The sequence below is a fragment of the Penicillium expansum genome, assembly GCF_000769745.1.
Source record: "Penicillium expansum strain MD-8 chromosome Unknown contig127, whole genome shotgun sequence".
In the NCBI taxonomy this organism is placed as follows: domain Eukaryota; kingdom Fungi; phylum Ascomycota; class Eurotiomycetes; order Eurotiales; family Aspergillaceae; genus Penicillium; species Penicillium expansum.
Window position 1 is genome coordinate 83415 of NW_015971384.1, and position 13659 is coordinate 97073.

At 49.0% G+C, this 13659-nt stretch overlaps 5 protein-coding genes across 5 annotated transcripts; 2 read left to right on the forward strand and 3 right to left on the reverse strand.

The window, feature by feature from the left end:
- Positions 1–379: 379 nt before the first annotated feature.
- On the forward strand, positions 380–2905 carry PEX2_039190 (uncharacterized protein; the record flags this gene model as incomplete). Its single annotated transcript, XM_016741194.1, has 1 exon — positions 380–2905. The coding sequence occupies one exon, from the start codon at positions 380–382 to the stop codon at positions 2903–2905; it is 2526 nt and encodes an 841-aa protein (XP_016596688.1).
- A 1704-nt stretch (positions 2906–4609) lies between these two features.
- On the reverse strand, positions 4610–5306 carry PEX2_039200 (RNA recognition motif domain-containing protein; the record flags this gene model as incomplete). The annotated part of the gene is made up of 4 exons (XM_016741195.1): positions 4610–4826; positions 4988–5094; positions 5159–5231; positions 5287–5306. 4 exons carry the CDS (start codon positions 5304–5306, stop codon positions 4610–4612), a joined length of 417 nt encoding a protein of 138 aa, XP_016596689.1.
- Positions 5307–5953: 647 nt separating this feature from the next.
- Positions 5954–6338, forward strand: PEX2_039210 (thioredoxin family protein; the record flags this gene model as incomplete). The annotated part of the gene is made up of 2 exons (XM_016741196.1): positions 5954–5976; positions 6041–6338. 2 exons carry the CDS (start codon positions 5954–5956, stop codon positions 6336–6338), a joined length of 321 nt encoding a protein of 106 aa, XP_016596690.1.
- Positions 6339–6721: 383 nt separating this feature from the next.
- PEX2_039220 (multicopper oxidase) lies at positions 6722–8636 on the reverse strand (the record flags this gene model as incomplete). The annotated part of the gene is made up of 3 exons (XM_016741197.1): positions 6722–7781; positions 7855–8332; positions 8393–8636. 3 exons carry the CDS (start codon positions 8634–8636, stop codon positions 6722–6724), a joined length of 1782 nt encoding a protein of 593 aa, XP_016596691.1.
- A 1144-nt stretch (positions 8637–9780) lies between these two features.
- Positions 9781–12351, reverse strand: PEX2_039230 (putative homeobox and C2H2 transcription factor; the record flags this gene model as incomplete). Its single annotated transcript, XM_016741198.1, has 1 exon — positions 9781–12351. The coding sequence occupies one exon, from the start codon at positions 12349–12351 to the stop codon at positions 9781–9783; it is 2571 nt and encodes an 856-aa protein (XP_016596692.1).
- Between the last annotated feature and the right edge of the window lie 1308 nt (positions 12352–13659).

The following is a 13659-nucleotide window of genomic DNA, read 5'->3' on the forward strand; positions in this document are numbered from 1 at the left end:
TTTTCTGGCGTTAGGTTAGATGATATCCTTGGTTAGCACTGAATGGCCTGTGTTTGGTTGTGTATGTTTAAACCAGCATCTTTGATTTGAGATTCAACCCCAGTCATTCTTCAATAGACTCAAAAAATGAATTCACTCGCAGCATCGACTCCTCTGAGATCATACTAAAAAATATAAAGCTAGGATAAGTTTGATGTTGAATATCTAGATACGATGTACTCGAGGGTGTGGCTTGATGATCGACAATGTCAGTCCGTTGCCCGGAACAACGGGGGCGGTGAGCGACTTGTCAACACACGTTGAGTTGTCTTGGATTCCACGTTGACACAAAGGGAGGAGGTATGTGGAATTTGGTTTTACCAAGTCCCTAGCTCTTTGTATGCTTACAGATAACACTCGAAAGTCTCAGAACGCAGCATCCCGCCAACCATCGCATGCGAATCCCATGGCGCAGTTAAATGATGACGGTCAACAAGACGTGGATTGCACAGAGATCCTAAGCCCACAACCATTTGCCCCTCAAGGCAAAGGCTTCCTCGTATCCTCTCTCGAGTCCAGCAACGAGCCCTACACTGCCGATAATGCCCATATGTCCTCCACCCAAGAATATGAATACAACTCTTCCTCCTCCTCGACCCGTCATTCAACAAGCGATGTCTTCGGCCGTGAAATGGACGATGACCTAGACCAACTGAAATCCAGAGCATCAAGTCGCTCATCATTATCCTCAGTCCCCGCCTCCGTCCTCATTCACCCGGTCGACAGAATGAAACAAATGCCAGACATGGACATCCACGAAAAGATAACCGGCTATAGAATAGAAGAGTCCGAGGCTAGCTTCGGCGACTTCAACGACATCCCGGCTAACATTCGAACCATCCGCCAGCGCGAAGCCGCCTTCCGAAAACCAAGTTCCGTCAGGGCGATGCAGATGCACACAGAAGATGAAGCGGACGACGACGAGTATCTAACTCCCCCGCGCCGACGACAAGGCCTCCGGTCACGGTCACCTGGTCCCTCTCCACTGAAACGATCACCGTATTACTCGCCCAATGCATCGAAACAACCAAAGACCAGGAAGGAGGCACCGCTCGTGTTGCTGCACTGCAGCCTGCTTCCGCCGTCCATCCCGGTGCCTGGGGCATCAGACCCCAGAAACCAGGATATCCTGGAAGACGAGCTACCGGCTGAATACTGGAAACGGTGGCGGCGTCTCCAAGACCGGGTTGGATCGGGCGTGCTTCGCGATCGAGGCGTGTTGATCTCGCACCCGGAGGATCTATACGATATTCTAGAGGAGCGACTGTTGGAGAGTCTCGAACTGCAACGACCACGTCTGCATAACGGACACTTCGTGGGTCGGGAGGACAACAGCTCTGGCTCTGGCTCTGAAGGGGATTTCTCGGATATCGGAGAGAGCGAGACGGACGGCGAGCAGGGCGATGAGTGTCCCGACTGTGGGACCCACGTGCGACACGGCGACAGTAACCGCAAATGGGAGATTCGGGTGTTTGCTGCGAATGGACTGATGCGCTCTGGGGCGTGGGCTGCTGCGTGGCGCGATATGGAGAAGGTTGATGTCGAGGTCGGGCTTTGGTTGCCTTCTGATGTGCGCCGTGGTCTGGAGAGGAGACTTGCGGAGGAGCAGATGGCGGTTGTAGAGCATGCTCAGAGCCAGATTCCGCAGATGCAGATGCAAATGCAGATGTCGCCGCTGGTTGATAGTGCGCATCAGGTCCCACCGGAGATTCTGCAGTCGCCTAGACAGAGCCATGCTCGCATGATCAGCGATGTGGGGTCTTTCCAGTCTGATGAGACGACTTCCAGGCAGGTTTTCCCTGAATCTGGATCTCGACTCGACCATATGTCTGAGTTCAGACAGGAGAAGAAGGAACATGAGGTTGCTCTTTCGACTCTCTTGGTCAATTATATTCGCATTCTGGCAGCTGATAGGCGCAATATTGCCCTGATTCTTCTCAGTGTTTTAGTGGCGTTCCTTGCTTTCGGTTCTCGCCAGCAGCAAATCCCAATATACTCCGATCTTGGTTCCTTTTCGCTGCAGTCTCCGGATATGCCGAGCTTCAGCGTGGCTCCGTCTTTGTCTCCTTCTGTCTCTCTTGCGAGCTCGGTTGGTGCAGGCAACGCACTGGTCGGGGGCTCAGTTGACTCTGTACCGACTGAGTGTGGGGCTGCAAGTGAGAGGGAGGTGATTTCAATGTCTGAGATAGTAAAGCCTGCTACTCTGACTGTCAGCTCTCCTGGTTCTCATTCTCAGCCTACACAATCTTTAGAGCCTGCAGAGACTACGGCGCCACTCCAGCTGCTGGAGGATTCCCAGGCTCAACTCGAGGAGGCAGCGGATTCTTCTTCATCTGCTGTCCCTATTGAATCCCCCATTATGTCTTTGGAGCCCACGGAGCCTGTAGAGACCACAGAGTCTCAGCTTGAGGGAAACACCGATACTTCTTTGGATAGCACTGTGGAATCTGCTGTTGTGTTTCCAGAATCCTCTCCTTCTCTCACTGACTCTGTCGAGTCTTCCATTTTGTCGGATGTGTCAGTGGAGAGTGTACTCCCTGAGTCTGAGGACAACGCACAGATCTTGTTGGATGACACTGTCGACTCCCCTGCCGCGTCTGCAGAGCCCTCTCCTTCCTCAACTGAGTTCGATGAATCTCCTGTTCTGTCGGACATGCCTGCAGACAATGAGAAGCCCCAGCATGAGAGCGAAGCAGAACTTTCTTTGGATGACACTTTTGAACCTCTCGCTATCCCCGCAGAGCCTTCTGCTCCCACTGACTCTATTGAGTCTCCCGTTCTGGTCAATTTGGCTACGGAGACTGCACAGCCTGATACTCCAGGCGAAAACGAAGAACAAAACGAAGAAGACGAACAAACAGATTGATCTTGGGAAAGTAATTTTTACTTTTCTAACCTTATGACTACGACTGGAATGATATCAGGCGAAATGTTTGGAAATTTTATGATTTTTACAATGTTCCATTCCATTCTTGGCGTCTTTTTCTGATTTAGCTATAGCCCCTCGTTAGTTGAGTTTTATGATCATGTTTATATTAGCGATCGTCATCTGCTCTTTCAATTTCAGAAATCATTGTATGTAGCTTATGTGTAAGTCTGCCTAGTTCATAGCAGCCCGGGCTCTATCCAGGCTGTGGGGTGGTCCGGGATTAAGCCGGTGGATCTCCAGGGCTGAAAAAGAGGTGAACGGAGTACTGTGCCACCTCATGTCCGTCTAATCTAGCACACACTGCAGAATCCACTACAGAGGTCTAGAGCGGCCCCGGGGCCTTGGCATACGATATCAACCGATAAACTTGGGCCTTATAAAATGGGGTCTCTGATACATATCTAAAAGCCCTTTTCTGGTATATCAAGCCCTCGATACTTTTCCTGGAGAATTAAACTCTTCCTAATGGTTCTTCTATCATTATAGCCTTCTATGATAATATTGTTGTCTTATGACCCACTTCGTTGATGCGAGTATACCGGAGAAGATGTGCTAAGAGAGGTCTACAGAGACGTCGAAATGAATCGTGGAATGATAATAAATTTTCTACTTTAAAGTGCCTCGATGTACGTGGATCAAATGATAATTCCGTATACTATTCGCCCGTCGACAATAACCGTGTCGTCGAGGCCCCAGGTCTAAGCCATCTCGGTTCTAGGCACGCTACCGATTGCACTAGGTTTCCAGCATCTACTCCCTGTGGCCAAGTAGCACCTTAGTCAATGGATGGTTGCAATAATATCTATGTCAAGAGAAAGAGAGCTTGTGGTCTTAGTCAAGGACATCAGTAAAAGCATGAGTGGGTAACTTAAAGCTTATCAAAAAGCCTCAAGACTAATTAAAAACATTCTATCCGTTTCAGGAGCCCCCCAAAAGATTTCCGATGCTATTGGAAAGACTGCAAGCACCGTGATATCTTCTCCGGAACCCCAGCGTTGATGGCATCATATCGACACGCAGCATGCCGCCCCGCGCTCGTTCGATTGCCTTCATGCATTCGATTGCCCTTCATGCAACAGGCAAAGGACAATATGACTGAACGCTTAGGCAGGGTCCACTGGGAACGAGCTTGATTGTGATGATAAATGGATGATGAATGCCAAGCCCCTAGACTTTGATGTCTCCACTTTCCCCCCAGGTCCTCCCGCTCGCTTAGTGACACTAGATTAGATATTGAACATCAGATATTGGATATCAGATCTGTTAGATGATGCATGACTAGCACTTGAGTGTAGATACAATGTGGTTCTTACATGTAGCCCATGTCTACATCTACCAGGTCCTGAAAGGCGATCTGTGCTCAAGACAATGCGGGGTATCCCAAATGACAATGAGATCCTACGATGTTACATCGCGCACAATGTAGACCAGGAGCCCAAAAAGGAACAGAAACTGATTCAAGGCTCGATATTATTGATTATCGATTAAAGGTAAGGTTAGTTGAACGAGTTCGATTTTGTATTGGGCAGGTTCAAGTGTGACTGGCCCAGCGAATTTATCCGTCAACCCAGCATAAGTCACAACCTTCGTAAAAAAGTGCTAATCACGTCCAGACCTTCGTAAGCTTCGTGACAGGAACATCTAGTAACCGCCGCCGTAACCGCCCTGGCCACCCTGCTGGCCACCGTAACCCTGACCACCACCGTAGCCGCCCTGGCCACCGCCGTAGCCACCCTGGCCACCACCGTAGCCTCCGTTGCCGCCACCACGGTAACCACCGCCGCCGAAGCCGCCGCGACCACCACCACCGGCAGCGCGCTCAGTAGCCTTGTCAACGCGGATCTGGCGACCGTCAAACCTGAAAAAAAAGAGAAGGTTGTCAGCATACGTTTCGAACAGTGGAAGAGACCGTTCGCATCGTCTTGGAACAGACGACATTCATCATGCGCGAGCTCATTCCATCACGAGTTTACTAGTCGCCTAAAGTGGAGGAATTATTGGAGGAATCAGCTTGCTTACTCCTGGTTGTTCATGGCGTTCATAGCGGCAGTAGCCTCCTCGTCGGTAGAGAAGCGGACGAAACCGAAACCGCGGCTGCGGCCGGTATCACGGTCCTTGACGACGGTCTAGAGAAGAAAATAAGAGTCTTAGAGGGGTTTGCGATCAGTTTTGGAAGTCAGGGCGACTCACAGCATCCTCGACAACGCCGAATTCCTCGAAGCGCTGGCGCAGACTGTTGTCGTCTGTGTTCCAGGAAAGACCGCTAGAAAACGATAATCAGCGGGCGCATGTTAGATATTCATTCTGGTCGTTCTTACCCAATGAAAAGCTTCGACATTTTGATGGAAATGGGGGAGAGAGAGATCGAGAGAGAGGGGAAAGGGTGTTAGTGTGAAGAGGGGCACAGCCGAGCCTGATCTTAAATACAACCCGGGACGGAACAACATCACCCCACAGATTTTCTGATTCCTGGTTTTTCAGGCTCATTTATTATTTTATTTATTTACAATTTTATTTTTCAATATTTTATATTTAGTTGAAATGATGGGGAATTTCTTTGATATGTAATGACTTTATATATACTTGTTTGGGTAATATGTTTACCTGTGGTATCTTATAGCTTTGTCATAGTGGACCCCCATCTCCCCACGCTGTCGATTGAAAGTGGTTCTAAGTGGTTCTAGATTGACCCTCATACAACACACAACATATGGCATGATACTCTCGGTATTAAACCCTAAAAACAAGATTAAGCATATAATATAACAAGATAAACAAGAATACATAGAATACATAGTACATATAATACATAGTATGATGGTGGAACAACTAAATTTAGAATTGTTGTTTTCGTTATGAGGTCATTCTTTGATCTAGATCACCCCACCCCGTTAGACCTTCTATATAAATTCTTCTTTTCTTCCACTCAATCTTTAAAACAACCGACAACCGACTTTTACAAATACTACTAAGTCAATCATCAATATGCCTGTCACCGAAATCACTAGGTACTCTCCCTCCCTCCCTCCCTCCCTCCCTTACACAGACATCCAAAACTAACACCCACAACAGCAAAGCCGACTTCCTACAGAAGATCCTCGGATCGGAAGAGCCCGTCCTCCTTGACTGCTACGCCGAATGGTGTTCACACTGCAAAGCCATCGCACCCAAGATCGAAGAATTCAGCAATGTCTACCCCCAAATCAAATTCTACCAGGTGGACGTCGACAAGGTCGAAGATGTCGGACAAGAGCTAGGCGTGCGGGCCAAGCCTACCTTCATGCTATTCAAGGGTGGAGAGAAGATCACAGAGGTTGTTGGGGCACACTTGGTTTCCATTGAGGCGGGAATCAAAAATCACCTTCTTTGAGTGAGAGGGGGCGGTCGACTTGTTCTTTTCTTTCTTTCCCCTTTTTTTTATCCACCGAGGTGCTTGCGCTCGTGGAATACATGCCTTTAGCCATTTGAGATGCTGGTAATTTTGTGATATGGAAATATTATCGATCAGACAGCCGAGTATCTGATCCTGCATTTTAATAGATTTAGCACTTTTATCAAAGCTGCTCAACAGGAATCATCTTCTCAACTTTTAATTTCATTTTTTTGTAGTGTGTTCATACAGATATTGCTGAAACATCCTACAAAATACCGAATCAAACATCACACCAACCATGGTCTCAGAAGTCAAAACTATATACTCCCCCGACATTTATCCCCCATTCAATCCCCTTGCTTTCATATCTCGTACAAAATTCACTGAAACCCAGCAGCAATCGCATAAGCCGGTGGAACTGTCGGCCAAACATCAACCCCATCCAACATCGCCAAAACCATCCCGCCACTCTGATGAACCTGAATATGGCAATGCATCAAGAACGCACCGGGATTAACAACATGGTACCTAATAGCTGTCCAGGTCAGACCCGTGACAGCAGGAAGTGTATGGAAAGTATCACGGTACTGCGGCGTCTGCAGATTGAAGCTCCCAGGAACAGCCTGTACCGCTTCCGCGACCGAATTCCAACTGAAAGTACCATTTCCCTGGCCAATAATGAAATGTTTATTCGAGTGCTTGTGGATCGGATGCGGGGGTTGCAAGATAGTATCTGTTTGGAGAACCAAGTCGACCCAGGTATTATTCTTCGTTCTGACGATCAAGTCACTGGGAATGGAGTTCTGGTTGAAGAGCAAGGGCTGTACTTCTTCGAGCTCGAGACCGTAGCTGGTATTGCCAAGTCTCCAGCGGTACGCGGCGCCGACTTGGTTGATGTGCAAGAAGAAGGTTTGTGCTATATCATTCGAAGGGGTGAGTACCGGGAATGGGATTACACTGGACTCGTCGAGGAAGACGGTGTCTGACGTGACGGGCTCGTTGTTGATTTGGATCCACGGGTTGGATTGACGGGTTAGCTGCGACAAGCCTTGGTATCGCATTATTGCGGTCGTGTTGAGGATTTGGTTTATGCTGGCGCTGACCATGCGCACGGTGTAGTCTCCGGCTGGCTGGGTGAGGGGGATCAACACCGAGTAGCGGTTTGAATTCGGGATGGTGACTGCGTTGACTCTTTGGGGCTGGATGTATCGTCCGTCGATGGCATATACCCACATATCGTGCTCATCGATTGAGAAGGTGAGTTCTAGTAGGCCAGCTGTGCTCGTGAGGTCCCAGCTGACGTATTGTTGGGCTGCGTTGACAGTGAAAATTTCTTGGGGACCTTGGGATGGTATGCAGCCTTCGAACATGGTTGGGGGGATTGCAGCGTAGTTGTGTGGGAAATTGAATACCGTTTCAGTGATGTTGGGAGGGAAGCATCTATTGACAAAGTTAGTTTGTTCATCAGGATCACCAACATAGTCGTTGGACCATGACGGGTCAAGATACTCACGCCATATCTGTTAATCTCAGTTCATCACCCAGGCTAGTTTTCTGAACGGATGTCGTCAGGGCATCAATCTCAGCACGTGGCAGGCAGGTGATGGACCCTTTGCCATTGATGAGCAAAGCATTGGCACAGAATGAATCTGTGCCAGAGGCCATCTCGGCAGCCCAGATTTCCTCTGACGTGAGGACACGCCACTCCGAAAGTAAGATGGGAGAAGTCGCGCTCTCTGCAAGGATCATAGCCCTCAACTGAGCGGGATTGGTCGCGATAAGACTGAAAGGCTTTTGCACCGAGGGAGCAGGGGTAATATAGATTGGTCCATAAAGCCCATCTTCGAGAGAGCCACGGTGATGCGCATGATACCAGTAAGCCCCGTACTCGGTTGCCGTCCATTTATAGAGGAACGAAGTGTTTGGTCTAATTGATCTCTGCGAGACACCTGGGACTCCATCAGACCAGGGAGTTCCTAGCTGCTCAATACCTAAAAGATGTTAAGTTGGTATATTTATCCGAAAGCAGACCAAGCTATCCAAAAGCTTACCATGGAAGTGTATAGTTGTATTGAACGGGCACCGGTTATCAACGAGGAACTCAACAGTGTCACCTTGGTTGATCCGCAATGGGGGACCAGGAAATTGGCCATTTGTCGAAATCACTGGTCTAGACACTCCTGCAACGCTTCTATTCGCCCAAGTCAAGGTGACTGGGAAGAACACCGTAGCTGCAGATGCCCATTGGACGAGGCACAGAAGCCAGAGGGACAGGCTTCCTAGAGTGAACTTCATATCTAAAGATTACACTAGACTGGCGATCTGTATCAAATTGAATGGCCTGCTCTTGATATCCCATGCTTTTCAAGGGATTCCCACGCTTTTATGTGGGCCTAGGGAGACATAGAGCATTGCGTGAACATATGCATCTCGGAGCTTTCATGCGGGTCTATCACATCAGATGCAGGATTTCCATGGGAGCCTCTTGCTTGCGAGCTCGTATAGGCGCAACCAAAGGAATAATCTCTCCGTGCTTTTGTCGGGAACCAATCCAACCCTTAGGGGAATAGGCGGAGGAGAAATTCACGCGAGCATCGGTATATTGATCTTGGGTATTGAAGCCTGTTTCGCAGCTGAGCTCGTATTCTTTCGTTTAAAGCAAGGGACCTGATTGGGAACAGCAGGCTGACTCTGCGCGACCGAAGGACTCAAAGTTCAGGATATCAATTCACATCTCGGAGACGGTAGTCCCGAAAAGTAGCTTGGCAGTGCTGTAGGGATAAACCCCCGAGTAAGCTGTTGGCACCTGCTTATGTGTAAACATAGAGACCTAACAAGACAGGGGTCCCTTTGAGCTTCGACACGTTGCTGTGGTGGTATACCCGGGGCTAAAAGTGCATGCTGGGTGTAAAGTTTCCATGGCCGTGGGAGCGTCTCACTTCAGAGTCTCGGTACTCTACATGTCACACAGGTGGAAACAAATATCACTGGTCTGATCAAAGAACTGCCGGTCTCGGTCGTCATCGGACTGTGAGTCAACCAGTCACAAATCAGGGTTCATCGAAAAAGGGTCGGCGGAAACCTCAATCCCGGATTTAACGCGGAGCCACGTGCTGATAACTGAATCAAGGTACGCAATTTTCAGGATGAAACAAAAGCATTAGGTGAGGGAGAGTATACACAAGGGAGCTGGGAGGAGTTGGGTTCCAAATTGAACGACCCGCCACAAGAGTGACGTGTGGAAGTTGCCTGGATGAAGCTAAGATCTAAAACAAGAGGAAAAAAGTGAAAAACGCCAATTGATTTGTGGTATTGTTGAAAACGTTATTAACATCCAAGTTATATGCTATGAAACAAGAAATATTGCAACAATTTGTAAAGTTAACTTTTCTTGCCAGGTATGACCCTCCATGGCGCAAGCAAATAGCGATCAAAGATATTAAAAGTTGCCATTGCCAAAGTACCCTGGCATGTCATCATGTGTAGCATTCGATGCAGGAGGGTGGCCCACTTTGGAATTGAGAAGAGCAGCCGGATCTGAAGCAGACTCCTCACCCATAAGAGAAGGGGCGGTGGGCTGACCAAGTAAGCCTATATTTGGCCATCCTTGTTTTTCGGAGCTTTTTTGACCATCGGTGCGATCTAGATGCAAGCCTTCCAAATCATCCGGGTTGATTTCACCGTAGCTGTCATTCAGTCGTTGCAGGAATTCTGGGTCAAATCCCATTTGTACCAGAGGGTCAGCTGTGGCTTCTCCCGGCATAGATGCAGTAGTTGGAAGACTACTAGCCCAATCCGTAGAGAACGACGGATCAGGACCAGCCGACATCATCCCTGCACTCCCAGCGTAACTGCCTGATAAACTCCCCGGTCGGCTGGGCCCGGCAGAAGAAAATCCAGTGCCAGGAAAGCCGTGACTTCGAAGACTAGGGCTAGAGATTGCGGGGCTGTGGATGGGGGCCCCTTGGCATACTGCTCGCGCTAGCACATTGATCTCCCGGGGTGCAGCCCGGAGGCCGCCATCGATAGCGAATGGGGGCTGCATGCCCAGATCAGCAAATTGGATGCTGTTATTGTTCACAGGAGTCTGCAATCCACAATCGCGCTTGAGAACACCCAGCCAAACAGTATTATCTGCGCAGGTCTGGTTCCAAGGATCGTCACATCCATAGATGACACGGCGAGCTTCCGCTTGTATCATCTGATCTGATGGAACAAGACCTCGTACCTTTTGGTTATGGATGTATGTAGTGAGTTCGCGAGAAAGCCGATGGTAACAATTGATATCCGTAGGAACGGGAAGCCCAAGTGTTGTGCCATCTCCCTTAGCTTGCTCAGTGGCCCATGGATCAGGGGACCGCCATTCATAGTCAATCATGTATGGGGGAATGGCGTTTTCGACGCGAGCTTGAATATGCGGGTCAAAGCCCCAGTCCCCTTGCCATTGAGCCATGCTGGCTCCATTTTTGAAATGACCGGCTAAATGTTCCGCTCGATCTTTCCATGTCTGAAAGATGGAGCCACAGAACCCGCAGCGGGATTTGATATCTGTAATGCTGCTTTGCCATTTCTCCATGCATGGTTGGAACTTGGCATTGTGCATCAAGCGGAGGTGTTGGTTGAGATGATCCTTCCGGTAAAATGTTCTCTCTTGCACTGTCTTCTCTTGGCAACTGATGAAGTTGTGAGTTTCTAGGTGTTCATCGTCTGGATGAGTTGCCAAGCAGAAGACACAAAGAGGTATACCGTTTTGTTCAATTGCACCGCCGTGGGGAGAGCAGGTCCATTTGTCTAGGATTAGATGCATGGACTTCTCGTGCCGCTGCCAGTCATACTTAGCAGGGAAGGAGTCGGTACAGAAGGTACATTGAAAAGGACGAGCAGATTTGGCTTTTGAATGGGCCAGAGTATTGACAGGTACTGAGGCCTTGCGGCGGCGGCGACGTTCTTTACGATCCATTGACCCGAAGGAAAGAGAGGATCGATGAGAGAAGGCAGAAGCAAAAGAGAGATCAGAAATAGATGAATCAAAACTACTGGCAGAGGCGGCGCACAGTTTATGTTCAGAGCTGGCATGGCTTGACTCATTGTTACTAGACCCAGGGCGACGGGGCCTCACGTGACTCGATGGGGCCCGGCGTGGACGGGATGGGTCGAATGGAGGATTGGCCAGGGCACGGGTAATATCGCTGATCGCAGCCGGCTCGTTTTCGGGAGGAGAGTACTTCCAACGTTCAAGAGGAGTCATAAGGGATGTGTTGACCGATTGCTTCATGGGGATGTCCACAGCTCCTGGAACGGGAGAACTGCTCCCAGGCGACGCATGAACTTTGCCGCGTCGCCTGGCATTGGCGAGCCAATTGGCAATTTGCGTCCGAGTCAGACCAGTGTGTTGTTTCAGGTTATCTCTCTCTTGCTCGGTAGGATAAGGGTTTTCGTTGTGGTCTCTCAGCCAGCCCTTCAGGATGCTGATTGCCTTGCGCGAGAATCGAGCACCACTTTTTTGAGAGCGTGAATCTGGGTCATTGGGATATGTGTTGTATGAAACTGATTTTAGGGCTTTCTTCCCGGTCAAGCTACCTGTAGGAACGTAGGCATTCTCTGACACGCTATGTAGTGTCTGGAGGAACTTGCCAGGCGTTTTGGCATGAGTGAAACTGCATTCACGCCAAAGAGAGATACAGCAAGTACAGCCATAGTTCATTATACCGCGCTTGGCGACAAAACAGTCAAGTCCTCTTAGCCGGCAATAGTCGCATGGCTCTTGGGCCCGGAACATGGGGTAAACCCCGTCGACCCCGACGGGGTCAATGGCCTGTGAGACATTCACTTCGAACTGCTCCGGTACCGGGTCATTGGAGAACTCCAATGTCTGATCATGAACCAGCGAGTCGAAGTTCGCTGCCTGTTCTTCGGCTTCGTCGAGTTCAATATCAATCGAAGTGACATCGTCGCCTAGTTGATTAGAGCCATGGGCAGACGAGGCGCCTTCAAAATCGAAATACTCCATGTTGTGAACGATTCTAATGAGAAATGCTACAACACGGAGAACAGCTTTACAGATTTTCAGATCCAACAAAAGGATGGAACAATAAAGGACACGGTGGAAAGCAGGAGAAGAGTCGGTCAGATGAAAACTGGCCGAAAATACCCTTCCAAGGTTGGTCTGGGGTAGAAAGATGGGTGAATAATCAATTCGGGTGGAGCTCCGTGACCTTGGAACTCGAGGTGGGCACCATTCAGCCGCTGAGATTTCCGGTGACTCGGCATGGACCGCTCCAAGGCAAACCCCGTGTGGCTGTTTTTTTCATGATAAGCATCATGGTCGCGAGGAATAAGGGCGGGAGCACATGCTTGCGTATCCACCGCATCGCTCCAACTCCGGTGACAGAAGAAGTCCACACGGAGTGAGCGGAGAAAGGCATCGAGTGGGTGAGCAAAATCCAAACGGATCCAAAATGGATGCCTGCGCGCCCTTCGAATGACAACGCTAAGCCTATTTAGGCTAAGTCTTCGCCAATGTGGGGTTATTGCCAAGCCCCAGTGATTCATCTCTCGGTCCGCGATATCGGACGTCCGTTTTTCTTCTTTATATCTGTTTTGTGTAAAAAGTATAACTGTGCACTATCTCATATATGAATACGAGATTACGCGAGTTGGGCCATGCACTTCAAGCAATTTGGCATCGCACCAAGGGCTGGGCCTACGTTCGGACCCGCCGAGGTTCCCATAAAAAACGCCATTGCTCACGAACCATTCATACATGTACATCTAGGTAGTTCATCTATTCTGGCAAAGTAACCATACGGTTAGTATATCATTGAATATATATCTTGTCGGTATACAAATATCATATCTGAGCTGAGTGCAAAGGGCATGTTAGTTTTAGCGCCTTTTGACTATCACTAACGCCTACTCTTCGATTTCAATGTACGCTCGGTTGTTTGAATGTGATCTGGCTTTTAATAAATCAAAGAGAGGAGAGAAGAAGGATTGACTCTCTACGACAAACAAGAAGCTAGTCAGCCAGATAACTATGTGGCAGCCTGACAAAATAGGCACCAAATCAGGTGAGCGTTTCAACAGAATGTATTGGTTTTCCACTCGAAGAAACATCCAGAGATGTAACGAATAAGGGAGGGTATGCATAAACAGACCCCACAAATCTCATCTTCCTATGTGCCTAGTCTCCGAGTCACTAGCTAGCGGATCCCGATCACAAGGGAAGGATGAAGCGACATATGGATGCAAGTGAATTCCTGTGCCACTGGGATGGCTGGCACTATGGGGAATAATAACCTGTCCCACCGGAGATATG